At 34.6% G+C, this 23,442-nt stretch overlaps 1 protein-coding gene across 4 annotated transcripts in view; it reads left to right on the top strand.

Annotated features, from left to right (window-relative positions):
- The window catches only part of LOC136032962 (synapsin-like), a 194,034-nt gene that overhangs the window by 76,002 nt on the left and 94,590 nt on the right, over positions 1–23,442 (top strand). For all 4 annotated transcript variants that reach the window (XM_065713454.1, XM_065713455.1, XM_065713453.1 and 1 more), the window contains one exon: positions 7,196–7,300. In XM_065713454.1, the coding sequence (XP_065569526.1) occupies positions 7,196–7,300 (105 nt within the window). The remainder of the gene's footprint in view (positions 1–7,195; positions 7,301–23,442) is intronic.

The raw sequence follows: 23,442 nt of genomic DNA, 5'->3' as shown, positions 1-23,442 counted from the left end.
ATAAAAACCGTTCGCAAAAAATTTAAGTTCTAGTTGCCTTTTTAAGTAACCAAAAAATTGAAGGGTAACTAGGCCTACTCCCCCTCTCCTTTTTTCTCTAAATCGTCTGATCAAAACTATAAGAAAGCCATTTAGCCAAGAATAAATTAATATTCAAATTTTGTTTTAATTATTCATATGCTGAGCCAAAATCAAAAAATGCATTAATTCAAAAACGTTCAGAAATTAAAAAAAAATTTAACTGAAAGTAAGGAGTGACATTAAAACTTAAAACGAACAGAATTTACTCCGTATATGAAAGGGGCTGTTCCCTCTTCAACGCCTCGCTCTTTACGCTAAAATTTTTGACTCTTTTAAAAAGTAGAGTTGAGAGAAAGAGTCAAACTTTAGCGTTAAGAGCGGGGCTTTGCGGAGGGAACAGCCCCCTTGCATATACTGAGTATTTTTGTTTGTTTTAAGTTTTAATATCGCTCCTTACTTTCAGTTAAAAAACTTTTTTTTTATATTTAATTTGTATCTAAAATTGAGGGCTCAGTGACAATCATAACACACAGGAGTTACACTGTAGAATGTACTCTACATATTGAGAGTATATCCGTGTTCTGAGCACTATATATGTATTTTGTCGTTCCTTTTTTTTTGCAATTTATATGCGACCGATTAAGGGGGGCCAATGACGGAAATGTAGCCTACTCCATGAAACATAGGGTAGATGTCATATTTTGTAACTAATTGTAGAATGTCCTACAATTACGTTTTTTTAGAATTAATTGCTCAACTTCGGGGATTTTTTCTGATAGCCTAAAGTTTTTTAATTTTTTGGTTTGTAAGTGCTTATGGTCCAAATCTCCTAACGTAAGGGTAAAGGGGAAAACAATGGAGAATTATTTCTGTTTGCTATTACTACTACTAGAGGTTCACTGCAGCAGAAAGTTGCCTAAACAGCTACGACCACGCCTCCTCCACCACACTTGAAATGTATCATACAGGAAACAAAATCTTCAGTAATGGTAGCTGTAGGCTTATTTCAAGTTTATGTGCTAAAATTTCCAATTTTTACATTGCCACCCAAGTTCTACTACACTTGTAACTACCTCAAACAACTGAACTAGTTGCCACCATCAAAACTTATCCATCTCGTCCATCGTCAAACCTTTTCATTTATTTGTTGTTGTTTTTTTAACAAAAGACTGGTCTGATGATGCTAGTTTTCAAATTGTGCCTGGCGGTGTGCTGTATAAGATACCGGGAAGTGAAAGATTTATTCCCCGTAAACATCATATAGATTTTCTATGTTGTTCAGGCATTCTTGAAGAAAGTGTACTATTATGAGCGAGTTCTTTGACCCATCAAATAGGATAAATGTGCTAAGAAAAAAACTTTTTGTCAATTGGGCTTTTAAATGAACTACAGTAACTTAATATTTTCGGATCAGCAATCAGACTTGCCCGCTTTTTGTTTGTTGTCCCTTAAAGATAATTCTTATTTGATTATCTAAACTGGCGGATGTTTCTGAGGGCCCAAAAGATCTTTGCACTGGTGCACATCATTAGGGAGGATTTTTATCTGAAAGGATAAGGGACGATTAACCCAGATAATATTTATTAAATAAGCTTCTAAATGGAATCTCTCTTGCGTTAATTTGACAACAATAACCCAAAGAGCGTGAAACTCAACTATGGCCCCTTCATGGCAGCGTTAAGCGTGGATTGTTGGATGGAAATTGAACTTTTTTAAAAAATATAACAGAGGAATTGGTCCAATAGCCTTGGGTTTCGTGACCATATTTCGCAGAAATGTTCGAATCGGTAGAAATTCCTAACTAAATTTCCTTTGATCCATAATTGTGTTCATAGAAGCCTTTTCATGGTAAATTAATTCATTAACATGGTGTTTCCAGCTACATGTTTCTTCTAGTCTAATCCCTATATTTAGTTCTTTTTTTCAGAAAAATTAACCTTCTTTTAGGTACAATAAAATATAATATTAGAATTCTAAGCAAATATCCTTTTACCGATATAAGAGTTCCATATTTATCAACGGGTAGTTCATACATAGATTAGGTTTAACAATATTTATAAGTTATATTGGACTTTAGTTGTCAATTATCAATAATACAGATAGATCCCTCCCAGTTTTTTCAATAGAGTTGTTTTCGAAATGATATACAATGCAATTTATGAAGATATTAGTGAGAACGGTGCCCTCATTTTAACATTTTTCGAGCATTATTCTTACTTTAAAAAATCTACATGGAATCGGTGCGTGCCTTTGCAAAATCACCAAAATCGGCTAGTTCATACTGTTGTCGAGCTTTGATTTTTGTTTTCTCGTTTCCTCTTTCTACTTCATACTAGCGTGGAAGAGGAATTATGAGCCATAGTACATCATTCGTGGTAGCCTTTCAGCCCATAAGGGTGTAGTGAGGTAGAATATCCGCAATAATTTAAGCTTTGAATCCAAGCTAACAAAAATACCAAATGTAGTTGGCGAACTATGGTTAATGACACATGCTTTTGTTATGTAAATGCAGTACAATTGATAAAAACACCTGGCAAGCTACAAAAACATTAATTCGTGACTTCGTCCTTGGAATGACCTCAGTAAAAGTCGTTAATACAAATTTGGGAATCCCAATAGGAGTTTTTAAATGCTAATTTAGGGTTTGCATGGAGCGGATAACCCAATGGTATACTTTTGTGGATATAGTTGTGCAATACCTGCTAAATACCTGCTAAATCCGATCGTCATATAAATCTTAGGTAATAATACTTATATCGTTAGAAAATTTCCTAGGATTTTATGGTAGTTCAAATCACTAGTGTCTCTTATTCCGCCAGGATTTTGAAATATGATAGATCCTATAGAAGTATGGATGGGATTTCTAGGCTACTGAATCGTATGAACTTACAGGATACATTTACTACTACTACTAGCCCGGCCAAAGTCTGTCTGATCTATAATTTTTAATGTTTTTCAACCTAGGTTCAGATATTTGCAAATATGTGCTGTTTAGTATATGCCTTCTTCAAATTGTAGAATGAATAGTTTTTTTGGTATTCTTTTCCTCCCTATATATTTAGGGAAAATCTTAGTCTTTAGAGTTCCCACAAGGAATAGCATGGCATCAGATACAGAAAATCCTGGCTCTTTTGTTACCATAAGATAATTTCTGACTTTTGGCTCTACCGTTGAAAAGTTCTCGTTGAAATGTCGACTTGTCGACAAAAGACCAATTCTGACTTTCTGTACAACACAACGAAAATTCAGGCCTTTGGTTCACTCGAAAGACATACAGTGGTTTCGCCTGAAATTGTAACTATACACGGCTATTTACAAGGTGATTAAGCCTGGTGATCTATAGCGCTGTTCTATAGTCTTATGGGAGTGATCGGAAATTCTTGAGAATTTTTTTTTTATTATTATAGCATTCAGTGGATTCCTGATAACATAATGTGGACACACCAAGTTTTGTGAAATGATGCACCTTGTTATTTTTAAAAGATTTATCAATTTTTCCTAATTTATTCTGCATAGTTGACTGATTCTTTTTTCTGGTCATTTTTGTAGCTTTTGGTAAACCAAATTATAAAATGTTAATTTGCGCGATCTGTGCTTTTTTTGAATGTTTATAAAATGCCAGTGAAATCGACTTCTAGCTTGATAGTTTTTCTGTATGTTTTTCATTCAGCTATGTTAAAAAGTAAAAAAAAAACAAAGGAAATAAATGGTACAGAAATGCTGCTTGACCCTAAATTCTAGCATAGAGCATGGTGCAGGCTACATTACCTACTGCAGCCTTATGGCAAATAGGAACTGTAGTTGTATTTTCTATTTTTGTATTTCTGGCAGCTATTCCTAGCAACTATACAGGAAAACAACTTTTTTCTCAAATTTGGGCAAAATACTAGGGGGAACAGGTGAATTGTTATTTCTTTTGCTTATTTTTTTTTAGCTTGACAGATTCATAGGGTGAAAATTTGGCATACGTATTGTTTTTGCTTGATAAATTTATAAGATTCTGCACAAAACTACGTTGGACTTATGCCAAGATTGATGCTCCTCTCTTTTAATCATCAAAGGATAGAAAATAGAAAATTGTGCTCTTTAGTTTGCTTTTAAAAAGTATAGTAAAATAAATAAAAATCTTTGAATGTTTAACACGGCAATGAAACAGGCATTATCAATTCATGACACAAAAAAATCCAAAAAAGCACTATTTCTCTGATGGGCTTAAAAACTAGAGGACATGAAGACAGAAACAAGGCTTCCTCAATAAAGACAAAATAATTACATCGGGATTTAAGTTGCATTGATCTGCGATGCGGGAAATGAGCGCACTTTATTCTCCAATTGGCTTGTAGTTGTAGCTTAGTTCCCATATAGACCGTTTAAAACCAACCTCTAATGACAAAACATTTTGTAATGAAATTGGTTTGTATCGATCTGTTGAACTTGGAATTGGGCTAGCTTATTTTCTCTAATTGGCTTCCATGTGGGGGTTGGAACAAAGGGGATCTCAGTGAGGACAACTAGTCTTGAAAGAAAAATTCGGTTGAATCAATTGAACAAAAAAACTTCTTCTTTTCAACAATCGGCTTAAAACTCACATATCGTATAGACAGAACCAAGAAAACTTTAATGAAGACAAATAATTTTGGAAACAAATTTAGTTGTATTTATTCGCTACGTATTTTTTATCTTTTTTTTACAGCAAAAGAGAACAATTTATAAATGACCTTAATATAGATTTGTTAAAACACCAGTGAACAGAATCCTTAACACTTACATTCATGAACAGAAAAATAACACTTCTCAAGAGTATATTTGAGTGCGGATATTCGAGCTGAACTGATAAAATCTGGGCCAAATGATGACAAGTAGAGCTTTTATCTGGAGCTGGATCAAGAGTATTTCCATCCTTAATAAATGCCTAGGATGAAATTTTTTGCACTTATGTTTTTTAAATAGCATAGCATGAACATTTATGAACAGAATCCTTAACACTTACATTCATGAACAGAAAAATAATACTTCTCAAGAGTATCTTAGAGTGTGGATATTCGAGCTGCAGTTATAAAATCTGGGCCAAAATGATGACAAGTAGAGCTTTAATCTGGAGATGGATCAAGAATATATATACCCTTAATAACCGCCTACGATGAAAATTTCATCTTATCAAGTACTGAGCCTTGGAATGGCAACAGACATTTCAGGACTTTATCACTGACACACGCTATTCGTGCTCAGAACTAAGTAAGATTTGCATGTTTGAACTCGGAACGTAGAGAACAATGTGTTGAAATTTCAGTTAATGTCTGTTTATTTGAGATTAATTAAAAACAAAACTTTTTCCACAAAATAAGTTTTTCAAAGAAAAGTAAGAACTTCATCAAACCAAAAATGAGCAGAAATAAAATCAAATAATCTACCAAGCGTAGAAATACCAAAATCACCATCAATACATAAATGAAACCCAAAACAAACAGAAATTACAATAAATAACCCAGTCGAACTCAAAACGAGCTGAAATTAACATGAGTAGAACTGACAACTCCCATGCCTTCTGTAGACCAGAAATTAATTTGCAATTTATTGAAAAAAAAACATTTTAAATGTTTTAGCTTTATTAACTTTAATAAATTGAAGATTATTAAGACTTTAAGGAATTTATGCGTATTTTTTCATTAAAGTACAAATTATGTGCTGGTCTTGAGAAGGCATGGGGGTTGTCATCCCAGCTGTACATAATCTGTGTCCTTATATTTTAAAAATGGTTTTCTTAGTCTGGTATGCACTAAATTTTCATCAATACTTTCTTCTTTTTAAATGCATTTCTTTCAAATGTATTGTTGAATCTTTAATTGATTCGCCAATTAAATTATTACCTGAAAAAAAAACTAAACAGATTGCTTAAAAAGTTACCATTGTTCTTTCAAACGTTTATTTAGGCATCAAATTTCTATACCGTCAATTTAACTGAGTCAAAAGTAATTTAATATGACAAAAAGTGTCATATTCAAATAGTAATGGTTTATAACGGTATAATAATAGCTGATGTCAAGAGAGCGCATTTATTGGCAAGGACCTCTTTTCTGGGTTGGGTGCCTTCAATTTTACAAGAAAACGTTAATGTAAATATGTGTGTTAAAATACTTCCGTTTATTCCATTAGCCTATTTGCTCAGTCTTAGCACATTAGCCTAATTGTTCGATTTATTCTATCTGCTCTTGTTGAAGGAATGTATTTCTGCTTATTTATAATTGTAGCGAAGTCCCATGAGCTATTCTCCAGTTCTAAAGAACCTGATTTAATTTAGAGTTGCAGAATTTTTTTCATGTTATTATTGGAATTTTTAAGCGTTCAGAAAGAGTTTGAAGGCTTTCAAATGCACAATACACCCTTCTGTAAATACACAATTAGGATTGCCATGGTTAAAAACTCAATGATTACGCAACTAATTGTTTAAGTTTTCTCAAATTGCTACTTTTTCATAATATCGTTTTGTCGCAATTTGACAGTAGAAACAGCTAAAGTTTAATCTTTATTATTGTCTCTCTTCTTCAATAATTTTCTTGTTCTCAGCTTGTTCATATCAAATTTCGGGGTCTGGGACCATGGTCATAAAAAATACTTTTCTCAGCTTGTTCTTACTTTTCAAATTTTCAAACCTTCTACTTTCCTCTTTTTCGTTAAAGACAAATGAGAAACATTTCGATATTCAACCAGAATTTGATTGTCCCTTTACTTGCCATTTAGCGAAGAAAAACTAAGAGGTTTACTTATTTACCCCTCCCCCTCACTCAATACCCTTTCTACCTACCAGATATTAACTGTTTGTATCATAGCATGCATTCATACCATAACATTGAAAACGTGTGTATCTAAAGTCGTCTTGGGTGAAAATGTTTGACTTCAAAGCTGTATTGTAAAAAAAAAGAAGAAAAAAAGGCTTTTGTTTTTGTATTAAAGTGGCGTTGAGCTATTTTCCCCATTGCTGATAAAAAAAAAAAAAAAAAATATGCATTTAGTTAAAAAAGACGTTCCAACATGTTTTTAACGCTTTGCCATCAAACGAGGTCCAACAAATGTATAATTAGTCCTAGAATTGTAGCTTGGCTGATTTCTATGATCTACTCATGTTTTTGTGACACAACTTCTGACGTAGAGTATTATATGGTTTTATTCATTTCAGGAAAAGCCGTGGGTGTTTTCTCAGCTACTAAAGCTACAAAAACAACTAGGCAAAGAAGCATTCCCATTAATTGACCAGTGCTATTACCCAAATTTCAAAGAAATGGTAAGTCAGTTTTATGGTAACGAATTATTTATAATAACAACAATCCCTTCCCCCTTTGGAAAATTCCCTCCGTATGCAAAATTGAGCAGTTGCAGAGAAAGTATAACAAATAAAATTATGAAGAGAAGAAGAAATTTTGGAATATTCTAACAATATTCCAAAATATAGGCTGAAAATGTAATGTACAATGTTTTATAGTATTTATGTATACACTTTGTTTCACTTTAATTCTTTTTTCGTGTTTCTGGGGGCTGAGTTGTCATAGCAGGATAAGGTAAAGTTTAAAATTGAGGCTATGTGGGTAATATCAACCCCAAAGGCAAATTTAGTAGACATTTCTAAGTTTTTGAACAAAACAGATATCTCAATATTTGATTCGATATCATAGTGGTTAGAGGAGGGCCAGATAGCAGAAAAAGAACCGAGAGTGAGGCTGATTGCTTTCCAATAGTATTTGGTCTTTAAAACGTACATGAAAACTTTGGTTTTCAATAGAATGATCTCCCTCACAAGTTTCTAAAATAACCCCTTCCTTTTAAAGTGGGTGGGAAAAAGTCTTCGGTACTTTTCTAGTCCTTTTTAGGCTGCAATTTGAGGGGACGCAATACTTTTTACTTATTTTTCTTCTGCATTGGGGTTCCTTTAGCCCAAACTTTCATAAAATTTTCTGGTTAATAGAAAAAATTGGGCACTTTTTTTTTAGCTCCTTTTGTTAGAGGAGGGAAAATTTTCTTTGAGTAATTTGAGTAATTTTTTTACAATAGTACCCTTGTCCCATGGACTTACGGCTGTGAGTTTCAAATTGATCAGGAAAAAGTGTTTGCAGCTCATTTCTTGGCCCCTTGCCCCCCTCCCTCCCCACATCAGAATGTTGATGATATTTTTAACAAGAAAATAGTCTCTGAAAGTCTCACGCCACGGGACTCCCCAGATGAAACATACCAACCTTTCTTTCCACTATAGAATATAACTGTAAGGAATTGACAGCTCGCTCTATTTGTGGCACTTATCCCATGGACTGTGGGGGTTATGTCATCTTTGGATTTAAATTTATTGATATTTTCCGCTATATTCTACACTTTTCTTTATTCTTTTTGTTTGTCTTAATTTTCCTTTGGCTGCTCAGTTTTACATTTTGGGGGGGGATTTTCATAGGGAGTTTTTTTCGGGGAGAGGACTTCCGGTTGGGAATTTTCTGTGGGGTCGAGGGGAATAAGCCGGACCCGTGAAATTTAAAGTTTCTATGATTCGACTTTCCGTTGAATTTACGGCAGGACTATTCTTGTCAAAAACGTGAACTTTCAGGATAACTTTATAGCAATGAGAATAAAAATGAAGTATAAGAAACCTAATTAAAAATAGAAAACAAAATAGAACACGAAAATAGGACGCCTTGATTACAAGCATGCGAAGCCTGAAGGCTTGATTCTGCTCTTTGTGATGGTATACATCGGTGTTGTTTGACGGAAAAAGCAGCCAACCATAGTGAGTGAAGCAATCAGAAGGAAACTATTCACGAGTTCTGACGGCCCTAGTGAGCAGAGGGAGGTGACATCAGGCAATATTTCCGAGGGCCATAGCAGTAACTGCCGGCTCTATCAAACAAAGCGAGCAGAGAGAGGTGATGCTAGGCTAAATTTGCAAGGGTCAACGGGCGTCAGGTTATATTTATGAGGGCCTAAGGCACTAATGAGCAGATGGAGGCAACGCAAAGCCGAGGAAGCGGGATCTTATTCTTGTATAAAATATGTCCGTTTTTTGCGTTTTTTGTTTGATTTCGTCTTATGAAATGAAACGGCATTTTTAATTGTTAAATTTTTACCTTGATTGCTTTTCACACCGGATATTTCTCCATTAAAAACTTTAATGTTTTGAGATTTTATTGCTCATGGTAGACAACAATGTGGTGTTGTCTGAAGATTTAAGAAAATACAATAGGTAATAAGCATTTCTAACTATTTTACAGTCGCCAAAGAAACGTATTTGTCTGTATTACCAATAGCCGACAGATATAAACTCAGTTTATCGATAATTCTGTTCATAATTTTCTGGGCAGGCACGTTCACAGGAGGGACTTTTGGTCCCAGAAATAATCCAGAACTTTATTATTGTTTACCATATGTTCAAATTATCTTCACCCAATAAGGTTATTTCTGTCTTCGACGAAATCGTCTTTTTCTTTGTTTTATTCTAATTATCCGTCTTTCTTGTTTTATTATTATGTTTATATTAGTTTTTTTTTTATATTAGTTTATGATGATGTTACGATACTAGTTATGATGATGTTATATTAACTTTATGTGTCAACCTCAGGTGGCTTAACGCTGCGAACCCCAGGCCTGGTATTACCAATCAGAGATTAATCCACTTTGCCACTACAGGGTAGTTTTTCAGTAATATTTTCTATTCAGCCTTGGATGCTGAGATGAAATTGATTTTCAATTTTGTTGTAACAGGCGTACCTACTTTAAGGTTCCTTAAACAAGAGTTGTTTTTTTTTTTAAACTTTTGCTCTCCGTTTGTTTTCTAACTTATTCTACCGAAAAGAAAAATTTATAAACATTAAAGATTTAGGGGAGGAGACATCCTATTGGGGATTGAAGTGTCCAACTTTCACTAAAAAAAAAACATCGCTTCATTTCTAGCTTTAAAATAAATGCATTTACTACATTATTTAGAAATTTGTCAATAGATCACTGCTATTGTCTTCAGAACTACGAATTAGAAACTACTTGAATTAAAAATATTTTAAACAGGAGGTTTCCCTTTACAGATTTCGTCAAATGTTTCCTCAGAGATTTATCTCAAGAGGTGAGCCTAAACTCAATAAAACGTACAACTTTGGAATCGATATCAAAAGAAAAATATTTCCTGCTGTTCAGAAAAACAATATTTGAGTTTGAGATCGCCTAGAGCGCTAATGTTCCGCATTTTGATTTATTATTCTGTTTTACCCTAAGAAATTAAAAATAATTGGGAGAACATAACTTTAAAAAAAGCTTTCAAAAATCTATTTGTTTAACCTCCCAGTTTCAGAAGACATACTGCCGCGTTGTGGTGCAGTCTTCTTTAAACGCACATGCAGTCCATACCAAATGGACGGCTATTGCATAGGAAACTTCGTTTGACTGAGGTGGTCATTTAAAATTTAATTGGTTCTGCTACAGTACTGCACAGCTTGAATACTTACTATTAGAGACACTAATAGGATATATCTATGACGAAAGGCCACTTTTCTGTAAGAGGCTCTTCAAATCTATATAAGGGTCCTCTTACCTCCTTTCATTTACTGAAGTATATTCGGGCGGGTGGTGGCTAAGGGTCTGCTAAGGACGGTAGCTCTCTTCTCTTGTTCTTACAGCAGACCAGGCGTTTTTCTGTTTCATCTGGCATGGGAAATTCAGATATTACTTAGGAATTTGTTTAACCGTAAGAGGGGGTGGTAGTTCTCCTCTTATTGTGGAAATATCTCAACTGAAAAGTGGAAGGTTACATCTGTGTGTTTACTTGCGCAGAGATGCGTTCCAGAGGAAACTTTCGTGCGGTCAGTGCCTCCATGTGCAATTTATTCTTCACTCAATACTTCATTAGTTATAAATACAATGCAAGAGGTAGAAATTAAATAAAACAAAGGTTGGAAGGTAGCAACGTTAAAACTTACATCATACAGAGTTTACCCTAAGATTGAGGCCTTTCTCATCCCCTATTTATGTACGCTAAGGTATAACTTGTCCTTTAAAGAAAACAAAATACAATTTTTAACGTGCACTCGTTAGAGACAGCACTAATTCCAGTTCAAATGTGTTAAAGATATGGAAAACAAAATACTGATAATTCACAACTGGCTATATATGTCCTATTCTAATACGCTTTTAGTAAGCTGTTGTTGCTTCAGTAAAAGGAAAACTGTTTTGTAAAGAGAAGGAGGCTGAGAGAGCGGCAGCCCCATTATTTTTCAGGAATTTATGCGCCCTCGCATTTATTGTAATTTCTGTTTTATGCTCAACGTCGCTCTTTACTTTCTTACAAGCAACATCTGATTTGTTTTTAATGACACGTCAATTGAAAAATTATCCCTAAATTTCTTTTATATTCTAAAAAGTATAGAATTCTTTTTGTTTGAATCTGATAGCTTGCAATTTGTTGGTGTATCCCTAATGAAAGGTTTTTAAAATGAGGTACCTCGGCAGAAAAATATGCAAATTGAATTGTTTGACTTTCGCAATGACTCAAAACAAGACATTACAATATCGACAAAATTTGATAGGTTTTGATAGCCCTCACTTCCATAAACAGAAAAATCTGAGAACAGTCCACATAGCTAAGCAAAACATAAGCTTTCTGGATTCACAAGTCGGTTAAAATTATTATTCTCAACATCTAGTCTTTACATTGTTCCTTTGTGCAAAAATTTTCCTGGGTTTGCTAATTCCTGAGCAAATATGAAACGAAACATAAACTTTTTTTCTTGGCATATAGTCATAGATGCTGCTTCACAGATCTAGTGAATGGTTCACATTTGCTGCAACACTTCACAGAGCCCTGACACCACCGACATAGTTGCTCCTCCTACAATTTTCTTTATTTACTAAATTTTGACGAAAATATTTAGTATATTGAACTCAATTTTATTAGCTAGAACCGAAACACGCGTTTCGTAGCTTTCCTCATGACACACGAGAGGAAGTCAAGAAGGAGACAAGTTACCTTCATATTGTAGACTTATATGATAGTCGGAAGTCTATGAAGTTACCTTCATAACTTATTTTCACTTTGCCAATGTAGATTTCTGAAATAAGCCATCCTACAGTATACTCGAACGTGGTCAAAGGCAACGGGTAGTGGAGGTGGGGAGAAGCACCCATTCTTCCCAGTGAAAATCTGAAACAGAGTCAAAACGATGATAAGAGAAATAAAAAGGCATATTCTAATGTCAGGACAATATATTTTTTCATGTAAAATATATTTTTCAGTGTAGATTGTCTTTCTTCTAAAAGTGGCTGAAGATGTAAAAAAAGAGGAAAAATAGATGCATGTATTCCTTTACGTTTTTCTTCTCTTATACACCAAGTCGCAATGTATCGTTTTGAACAACAATAAAAAATCAATAAATATGGTGGTTCTGAGGTAGAAATTAGTCACTGAATACTATGAATGTGATTTTTGAAAAAGGGGAAGTACCTAGCGATTTTAAAAAAAACCTTAATTGAACCGCTGTATAAAAAAGGTGATAGAGTGAGTGTGGTAATTATCGAGGCATTAGTCTGGTCTTTGTAGTTAGTAAATTACATAGTAATGTGATACTTTTTAGACTAAGAGATGCTGTAGACACAGTTACAAGAGAAGAGCAGTGAGGTTGTAGAAAAGGTAGAGGATATGTCGACCAAAATTTCACTCTTAGGTCGATAATTGAGGAGTGCCTGAGTTATCTAACACCTTTACTCCTCATTAGTCCTCAGTTCTATAGATTATGAGCAAGCGTTCGATTCTGTTGATAGAAGAGCTTTAGTAAAGTTCTTATCCTTGTATGGTATATCAGACAAATACATTAGAGTGATTAGTGCTATGTACGAGAATAACACTGCTGTGATTAAGGTTGGAAATGAGGTTAGCATTTGGTTTGATATTAAATCAGGAGTTAAGCAGGGACCCCTTTAAATGGATCATTTTGATGGATTTTACCTTAAGGGGAGCAGGAAAGGCAATTGGAGGCCACTGTATCAAATGGGGAGGAAAAACTATCCTGGACTTACTATATGCTGATGATTTAAGCAACCTAATTGAAAGTTTGAGCAAAATGAATGAACTTTTAGAGGTCTTTGCGTGTTCAGGGTGCTAGAATAGGTTTGAAAATTAATGTTAAGAAGATTAAGTCACTAAGGCTAGGAATAAGTGAAGATGAAAATGTGACGTTGGGTAACGAAAAGATTGATCAGGTGGATTGCTTCACTTAACTTGGTAGTATGGTTAGTAAAGACGGTGGGAGCAGTGAAGATGTTGAAAGTAGAATAGCCAAGATTCAAGGTGCTTTTTCACAGTTAAAAAAGTTTAGAAGCAAACGAAGATAAGTCTGCAAACCAAGATTAGAATACTGGAAGTTACAGTGATGACAGTGGTCAAATATGGCTCTGAAGCATGGGCGCTCCGAAAAGCGGATGAAGATTTGCTAGATGTTTTCCAGAGAAATGGCCTAAGGATTGTTCTGGGTAGACAGCTGACTAACCGTGCTTAAAACAATAGGCTGTACTAAAAGTGAGGTTCAATCCGCTTTATAGGGCTATAATGAGAGAAAGGTTGAGATGGCTTCTTACCGAAGATTTTCCTTATCGGCCATCCGTCTAGGGCTAAACGGAAAGCAGGTCATCTGTGGTTGGGATTGGAGGATGTCATAAAGAAAGATTTAAAGGAATGAGAACTTCCAGGGAGGTTTTAAAAAGGGAGTTTTTGAATAGATTGGGATGGAAGAGGAGTGCGTGCTTAGCTGTGTTGGCCTCAGCTAGCTTGGTGCTGTGGTGGGTTGTTAGTAGTAGTAGTAGTAGTTGTACGCATCAATTTTGGTTTATAAAGGAATGTGATTCTTGAAACAATCGAAAAAATTAAGCTTGAAGTAAAAAGTGGACAAAACTCAGCTAAAAGCTGTCAGTCTTCTCATAGCTCATTAGTAATTACGTGCACATTTTTGCCCTCCAATTTAGCCAATGCGGAATTGATTCTCACCATTTTCTGTACTTATCAACAAGAGTCGGTGGGATTATCCTCTTTAGACACAGCTAGAATGTCAAGGGCAGAGTGGTATTTAGTACATTAGAGCTGCAGCTGTATCAGAAATCAAATGGTTACTTTTTTTATCATATCCAGGTAGATGAAGCATGGGGCAAACACAAAGGTTTACACGAATTTGGGTAGAACCTGGCATATTGAATGACCGCTGCCACATTTGATTTTATAGGGTTTCTTGCAAAACTTAAGGGAAAGTTCTGACTCAGACTCCAACGGTTCGATGATCATTTGTCGACAGCTGTGCAGCTCCTGATATTTGATGTCCAAATATTCTAACTCTTTTATTTCTTCGTCTTTAGTATTACAGAAACGTGTTCGAATATCTATAGAAAAGCAGAAAGTGACACATTTTCACCGCTTTGTCAGATTGTCGTAGGTGGATCAAAAAATCTACAAAGATGCTAAGGCAGGGTCGTCCAGATGCATTCTTGTGCAGACTTGAATTGCCTTACAGTCATGGGAATAAAGTTCCCTTTCATCTTTTCTGAACGAACAAAGCATTAAAAAATGAACAGTAAGGCTTGTGGGATTTAGAAGGCAGAGAATTCTTGTCCCATTTGAGCGGAAATCGAAGTTTGACTTGTTGAGACTTAACCCTTGGAAAATCTGAGAGACTAGTCAGTCAAATACTAGCACAAGACTGGCCAGGGTTCAAACAGGTGATTAATATTAGCTTTGAGTGACAACAATTGAGTAAGACTAACTTGTAGAATTCTATGTTTATCATTTTAACAGAATTCTTAGAAATCCAACATCGGTGATGTAATTACTGTTTATCTTTGGGGTCATGGCTTTGTTCTCCACAGACCGACTCAAATAATAGTGTTTAAAATGGAAGCCAATTGCCCAATAGTATTGCTTCTGCCCTTAAATGCTGATCAGGGATGGAATGAAGTGAGACTAAGGTCATGCGTACCTTTTACAATTTTATGTTTTCTGCGGAATTGATGGCACAAAAGACAGTGTTCCTCGTGGTAAAGAAGTGCCAGAAAAGTCAAAGTAAAGACAATTTAATCTTCCATCAATTCGAAAAATTTTTTCCTTCAATAATTAGCCTGATTTTTTACAGATCAGGGTTAATCGAGTTTTCCTAGACATGACACCTGTTTTCCTGGATTTACTAACTGAGCTTGTTTTTTACTAAATCAAGTAACATTTTCTAGAACCGCGATCGCCGGTCTAATTTCCACATGTTTTGACACTGAACGTTTTAGCCAAAAAAAACCTGCTAATGTTGCCGCCTGAAGATTCGCCACTTTGTAATGTGGAAGTAAACGAAATAGATATATATCAATTACTCGTAAGACGAGCAACTCACAGCTGGTTAAACAGGCCATCAGTCAATGCTAGAAGCAGTTGTAACTTTACTGTTGGGTATATTCTCTCAATTGTAATGCATATTTGATATATATGATCAAGTTTCCTGTTTTAGAGTTTAATGAATGTGTTTCAGTTATTCACCGACATAATAAATGTATTATCTCATAGAATAACGGGGATGAATAACTTGATATGCTTAGTTATGTTCGAAGTCTCAGTAGTAGCATATTGAAGCCTACGACATATCGTTGACCTAATAAAGTGTGAAATGTCTTATGTTTTTCTCTGTCCTCATATCGCACGGATGATCGAAGAAACGGATGATCGAAGAAAGAGCGAGGCGTTGAGGAGGATCAGCCCCTTTCATATACGGAGTAATTTCTGTTCGTGTTAAGTTTTATTGTTGCTCCTTACTTTCATTTAAAAAAGCTTGTTTTTTTTCTATTTAATTTCTGGACGTTTTTGAATTAATGCATATTTTGATCTTGGCTCTCCGCACATAAATAATGAAAACAAAATTTGCATATTAATTAATTGCAATTATCGGAAGACTTTGAGAAAAATGGAGTGAAGGAGGAGGCCTAGTTCCCCTCCAATTTTATGATTACTTAAAAAGGCAAGTAGAACATTTAATTTTTTGCAAACGTTTTCATTGGTAAAAATTATACGTAACTTACGAATTAACTTACGTAACGAACTTCTATATTCGTATGTTTTTATTGCGTATATGAAGGGGTTCAACCCTCGTCGATACCTCGCTCTTTACACTAAAGCTTAAATGTCTCCATTCCTTAAGAATGACCTCTGAATGACAAAGGTCGTAGAATAAATAGTTGAAATTACTAAAAAAAATACTTTAGCGTAAAGAGTGAGGTATAACGAGGAGGTAAACCCCTCATATGCGTAATAATTTTTGTTCGTTTTAAGTTTTAATGCTGCTCCTTACTTTCAGTAGAAAAAACTTTTCATATTTATTTTTTCATTGTTTTTTCAAATGATGCTAGAAAATCCCCCCCCTTCATTGAAATTCTCTTCCCCCCATGAAAAGTTCCTCTATGGAAATATCCTCCCACGTAACCCCCCCCCCCAAATCTCCCCCTAAACCAAAAAATCCCCCTGAAAACGTCTGTACACTTCCCAGTATCCATTACTATATGTAAACACAGGTCAAAGTTTGTAACTTGCAGCCCCTCCCACGGGGACTGCGGGGGAGTAACTCGTCCCTAAAGATATAGTTATTAGGTTTTTCGACTATTGTGAATAGTCGAATTTTGATCTCAGAATTTCTCAGAAAATCTCAGAATTATGATCCGGTGACTTTTGGGGGAAAATGAGCGTGGGAGGGGGCCTTGGTGTCCTCCAATTTTTTCTGTCGCTTAAAAAGGGCACTAGAACTTGAACTAGAACTTTTCATTTCCTTTAGAATAAGCCCTCTCGCAACATTCTAGGACCACTCAGTCGATACGATCACCCCTGGGAAAAAAAAAAAAACAAACAAACAAAAAAAGAAATAAACACGCATCCGTGATCTGTCTTCTGGCAAAAAATGCAAAATTCCACATTTTTGTAGATAGGAGCTTGAAACTTTACAATATGGTTCTCTGATACGCTGAATCTGATGGTGTGATTTTCGTTAAGATTGTATGACTTTTAGGGGGTGTTTCTCCCTATTTTCTAAAATGAGGCAAATTTTCTCAGGCTCGTAACTTTCGATGGGTATAACTAATCTTGATGAAACTTATATATTTAAAATCAGCATTAAAATGTGATTCTTTTGATGTAACTATTGGTATCAAAATTATTTTTTTTAGGGTTACAGTTACTATTGAGCCCGGTTCGTTACCACGAACTGTTTGATCATTTAGGGAACGGTCCCAAAAAGTTAACGTTAGTAATTAGTAATTCAAAATTATCCACCCTAACTTCTACTGTTTTTTCACCTGAAAGCGACGAGGAATATTAAAACTTGGAGAGAACAGAAATGGAGGGGGCTGTCCCCTCCTAAATACCTTGCTCGTTATGCTAAAGCTAGTTAGTGGTTTAAAAAACTGGCCCTTTGTTTCAGCAGTCGTTCTTAAAAAATTGGAAAAAAAGGCAAAGTTTAGCGTAAAGAGCGAGGGATTGAAGAGGGGGCAGCCACCTTTACATACGGCATAGTATTTGTTCGTTTTAAGTTTTAATGTTGCTCCTTAATTTTGGTTGAAAAAACGTGTGTTTTATATTTAATGCTTTCATAGAATCTATAATTAATACTGATTCTAAGTATGCAAAACTGATTGTTTATCTATCTTCATAATTTTCATAACTTTGGGAAAGGGAAACTCTTCCTAAAATTGTAACGGCCTTGAAGAAAGCTAGAGAAGGACATTTGACATGAATAAGAACCTTATAGCTACCGTCTACAAAAATACGATATTTCTCGATTTCCAGAGAAGAACGTCCACGCACGTGTCTTTTCCAGGGCCGATTGTATCTGGCCATCAGCTATAGATTGTCGACAGAGGGTTTATTCGAATTAAAATTTAAAAATCTAGTGCCCTTTTAGGTAGCGAAATTGGGCATGCCACAGCAAATGCCAGTTTCTACCATTTTATTTTTATGTTTGAGTAAAATGATTCTGAAAACATTGAAAAGAGTGTTTATTTTACGGGCGGGGGGTGGGTTCACCAAAGGTCACAAAAAGATGCTTCCATATTTTTTGATTGAAAAAGAGCCTCCCCCCTGCTGCAGCAACGACAGTTTTGTAAGAAAATTTCATTTTATTCTGAAAAGGAAATACGCTAAACGAGCCCTTTTCTTGAAACACCGCTGAACGAAACTTCTATTTTAAAAACGGGGACTTTAAAAATACAGGATGGAGCGTGTAGTATGGATCTGAAGAGATGAAAAATCCTTTCTTGTTGCAGAAACAACATTTTTGTACAAAAATTGAATTTATTTTAAAAAGCGTATTTTATGTATATTTAGTGTATTAAAATTTATTTTAATACACTAAATCTGATTGCAATCTTTGTTTTGCGATAATTTTATTTACTGCTATTTGGGATTACAGAATTAATAAAAGTTCTTCATTTTCACACGTTGATATAACACATTCAAGATTTGTTGACTATACCTGTATTTATTCTTTAATGTAAATAAGCTCAAAATAGCACCGCACGTTTCGTTGGAATTAAGAATTTTATCATACATTCTGAATTAAATTAACGTGTCAGAGTCTTTGTATTTACTTTTTCGATTTAGATGACCTTGTATAAAAAGCCCCAAATATGTTTTTGCACGTATATTCTTTATGGGTGATTCCTGTCTTTATCAGTCAAAAATCGTTTACGTTTTGATTTCTGCATTCCTAGATATGCGAAAAAAGTTTTATTTAAAGACAAATAGTACCATTTATGGATTGGACAAATAAGGAAAAATAAAGTCAATATTTTTTTTTTGCATTTTTTACTTCTCCAAAATTGCGTGGCATGCTTGCTTTTCTTGGAATTGTTGTGAATGTATTTAAGACGAATTATTGTATAATATTTCGGATATTTTGAATTGTAGAGGCCGTCTGAAGTTAAAACTCACTTCCTGCAAAAAACGACATTGATTCAAATGTGTCTTTTGTTATTCTCTAAATAATGATCGAAACTAGAATTTCCTTACTTTTTTCATTAATTTTGTTGTTTTTTTGGTTTATAGTTAGTATACAAGGATTTTTGGGAGGGTGTGTATCCCTAACAAGTTCACTTCTACCAGTTAATGTAGTCTATTTGTTTGTCTGTTCCAAATGAAAGCCTTCTTTTATTGTCCAAATGGTTACTCCCAGTTAGCAAGCTTCATGCTTGTTGATTATATTTTTTTGGGGAATAATCGAATATTTGCTTCACAGGTGTTAAAATAATGGAAAATTGAATCCATATACGGATATATATATATATATATATATATATATATATATATATATATATATATATTTACGCTTAATCTGATGGTGTGATTTTCGTTAAGATTTTATGACTTTTAGGGGGTGTTTCCCCTATTTTCTAAAATGAAGCAAATTTTCAACGAGATTCTTTTGATGTAACTATTGGTACCAAATTCCAGTTTTTAAAGTTTCGGTTACTATTGAGCCGGGTCGCTCCTTACTACAGTTCGTTACCACGAACTCTTTTATAATATAAATGGCTGTCAAGACCGTTCATAAAAAAAGCTCTGTTTTATTGTCGCACAAAAAAAAGAGAAGAAAATCAGATGTCGCAAACCATTAAAGCAGATTTATTTATCCTTTTTCAGATGGATCAGAGCCTTCCTGAACGTTGAGCAATAAACATGTATGTCAAAAATTTTTGTATTTTGTGGAGATTGCAGCTAAAAAGAACATTGGGGTCTAGTTTTACTTTGGCCTTTTTAAACATTCCGTCAACATACCATGAAAGATTAAACTTGATACCCTCAGCTGTTCTTGACATATTACAGATACGTCTTCTTGTAAAACTGGGTGCACATAGTATGTTTTGCTTAGTTGAGGATTCCTATAAATATTTCCCGAGCAATGCGACGGCTTGTGCCGTTAGCCTGACAATGCTTATATTTCCTTTTCTTAACCATTAAAGGAACAAGTGTTTTTGTTTTTCTATTATTATTATTATTGACTTGTTTGGCATTCTTCTTGACATTTGACCAAAGTTCGACCTTAATACTCCATGCTTTTTTGGATATCCAGGATAAAAGATACCCTCTTTTCTTGATACAAACCTTATATGTTAACAATAGGCGACTTGCAGCCCTTGCACCAGGGGCTGACGATTGTGAATCCTAGGGGCATAGTTATTCAAACTTTGGGCTATCTTAAATAAAAGGGCTATCTCAACATTTGTATTGGATATATTTGGGGTAAAGGGGCCTGGGAGTGGAAGCCCTCCGATCAATTTTGACTCTTAAAAAGGGCACTTTAACTTTTGAATTCAAATCGAATGAGCCCCTCTAAAGTTGATACGAAACCTTTTCTGCTTATGTGGAAACTTGAAACCATTAAATAGGGATTTTTATGTTTGATTCAAGAACAACAATCATACCTAAAAACAGGTCATCCCTTAAAATATTTCTCTTTGGGTAATTTGAAATTTCGTAATGAAGTTTTTTAGTCATCATTATCCTTTTTGTCGAAAGGAGTTCTTCAGACAAATCTTATTCTTATGAGTTGCCCCACACTGCACCACACTACATAAACTGATGCAACATCAAACACATTAACTCAATCAAGCGAAGCATTAAAAAATTTAATTTTCTATAATAACCATTTATTTTGGAAAATAAAAAAATCAACCATACGATAAAACTCTTTCAAAACCCAATATGCATGGGTTAAAAACCTATTAATTCTGATACTTATTTCCGGTAACCTTCAGTTTGCATCTACCCCTATAACTGGTAAAGGAGCGGCCTGTATAGCGTTATACCCAATATATGGTTGAAACTCGTGTCTGAAAATGTTGCCAAGCTGTTTTTTTTTGTAATTGTATTATTTGATGATGGGTTCTAGTTGTTTTTGTATGGTTTTATCAGACATTGCAGATTGAGCTGGTAGCATAAACTATTAATTAGAACAACTTTATAGTCAATTTTTATCATTTCCAGTTAGTTTGGAAAGGAAATTTAATTAAAGTAATTAAACAAAATCTGACCACCTATCTTTATAATGTTTCAGAGTTTAGCAAGATTGGTGTGTATATCTGTGTGGGTAGAATCTTGAAACTGTGATAATGGCTTGGAAGCTACTCCACCTAGTTTTCAAATAGTTTCAACAATTTCCAAATAGTGTCACAAGTTGTGTAATTCAAATTTATACATGCAGTAATGTTATACCGCAAAAAAATAGCAGTTGTTGCCATTTTGTTGCTCAAAACAACAGTCATGGCTGGAAGAGGGCCGAAATGCCATCGAGGGAAAAATTCCAATCGATTTAAGGCTACTGGAAAGCTATATGTATATTTAATCTGTTTCAGAGGTGGTATTGCTGCGTAGCGGCGCATTTGTGCCTAAGCATATACAGTCTGTCCAAAATAAATGGTTATCATAGATAATTAATTTTTTTAAGCTTCGCTTGATTGAGTTGATGTGTTTGATGTCGCGTTTACTTATGCAGTGTGGGGCAACTCGTAAGAATAAGATTTGTTTGAAGAACTTCTTTCGACGAAAAGGATAATGATGACTAAAAAACTTTATTATGAAATTTCAGATTACCCCGAGAAAAATCTTTTAAGGGATGACCTTTTTTTTTAGGTATGATTGTTGTTCTTGAATCAAAAATAAAAACGCCAATTTAGTGGTTTCAAGTTTCCACATAAGCTTCATAAGCATAAGCTATTTAACGGTAAGAATATAGTGCTCTAAGTTCAGGATTTGTTGAAATTTTGTCACTATTTTTAGTTAAGAATCTGTCAAGACATTTCATAAGGCTGTTAGGAAGATTTCAAAGACGTTTAGAGGCTTTCCTTCTAAGAAAAATGTCTTATAACATATTTTGAAAAGTTCAAGTAGAAAATTGAAATAAATCCTTAAATAATTTTGACAAAATTCAATGCGTCTGAACTTAGCATAAAACGGTCTACGATTCATCAACTAAAAATAATTCACCCATCGGAAACACTTACGGATCATTAGTAAAGCAGTATGGTAGGCCTACTTGGCCAATTTGAAACCACTATGGTCCTCCATTTTTCATTCGACACAAAATCATATGTTTGCTGAGTATGCATCAGAATCAAACAGTCATTTGTTGCACGTTCATGTGATTGTGAGTTAATGCTATATTTCATGAAGAATGCGAGCACATAAGCACAAAAGAGAAAGTTAACACCCTGTATGACGATTGATGGGTCAATACCTTTGGACTTTTGCTGCATTTGGCATGAAGTTATCATCAGTAACCAACTTTTTACATCCATATATGGCTCCGGATGCAGCAAGGCTGACTAACAAGAGCTGTGAGGAAGCTGCATTGTGACAAATACAAAGCAAAAACATGACTTCAAGAGATCTAAAATAGGGCAAACAAGGCAGGTTCAGTCGTTACCAACGACTCTCTTAAGTCTGTTAGTGAGAGGTTTGATGTAGCGTCGGTGGTTGTTTTCTACACGTAAATAAATTCACCTCCTTCTTTAGAGCTTTCTTGTTTTGTGTCCCCTGTTGTCTAACCAACAAGACAGACTCGAAGGCACACAGCTCAGTTAATTATCTTGAGATTGGCACGCCGAGAACAGAGTATTTGAAGAGCAGCTTTATTCGACGTTGCGCTTCGATCTGGAATGATCTGGTGAAGTTTTCTATAAAAGTTCCTCTTTTGACTCTTTAAAAGAAAGCTGAATAGTCGACCAAAATTAGTTGGCAAATCAGATGTTTAATTATAGCTGGCGTGGTGAATTTAAGATTTAAAAAAAGCGTGACGAAATTCAATTTGGATGATTTCCTCAAAGAGTATGAAAATAGAGGAACTTTGATTATTAATAGACCGACTATTTTAGGTCTCGAATGTTACTTAAGTTCAAAAAAAATGTGGTGATCTGAATGAGTTAAGATATTGCTTAATTCAGAGTATTGTGATGCCTGCTAAATTTGTGATGCCTTGAACTAAAGGAAGCTTCACAAGTTCGATTTCATATGAATTCTGGATGCACAGTCAAGTAAAATTAGAAGCAAAAATAACTTGGGGTGACTCTTGGCTGAAAATACTTGGCAAGGTTGAAATACCCTTTCTTAAATATTTAGAAACATCATCTTTGTCATTTCCTAAAAACACACGATCCATTACAAGGAGAACTTCGTGAAATATGTTTTTCAATTTGTTTTCAATATTTTTCAATTTCAATTTTTAAATTATTTCAATTATTTTCAATAAACATTCAATTATTTTCAATTTCAATAATTTTTCAATTCTAGTAATCTCGATTGCCAGCTAGTAAACATTCTAGAAGTCTTAGTGGCATTGTTGCTGAGAATGTAACTTTTCATTCGACGGATTATCCTAGCTGTTAATATGAATGTTCAGGAAACAA

This window comes from Artemia franciscana, chromosome 11, assembly GCF_032884065.1.
Source record: "Artemia franciscana chromosome 11, ASM3288406v1, whole genome shotgun sequence".
Classification (NCBI taxonomy): domain Eukaryota; kingdom Metazoa; phylum Arthropoda; class Branchiopoda; order Anostraca; family Artemiidae; genus Artemia; species Artemia franciscana.
This window is presented reverse-complemented; position numbering and strand designations above follow the sequence as displayed.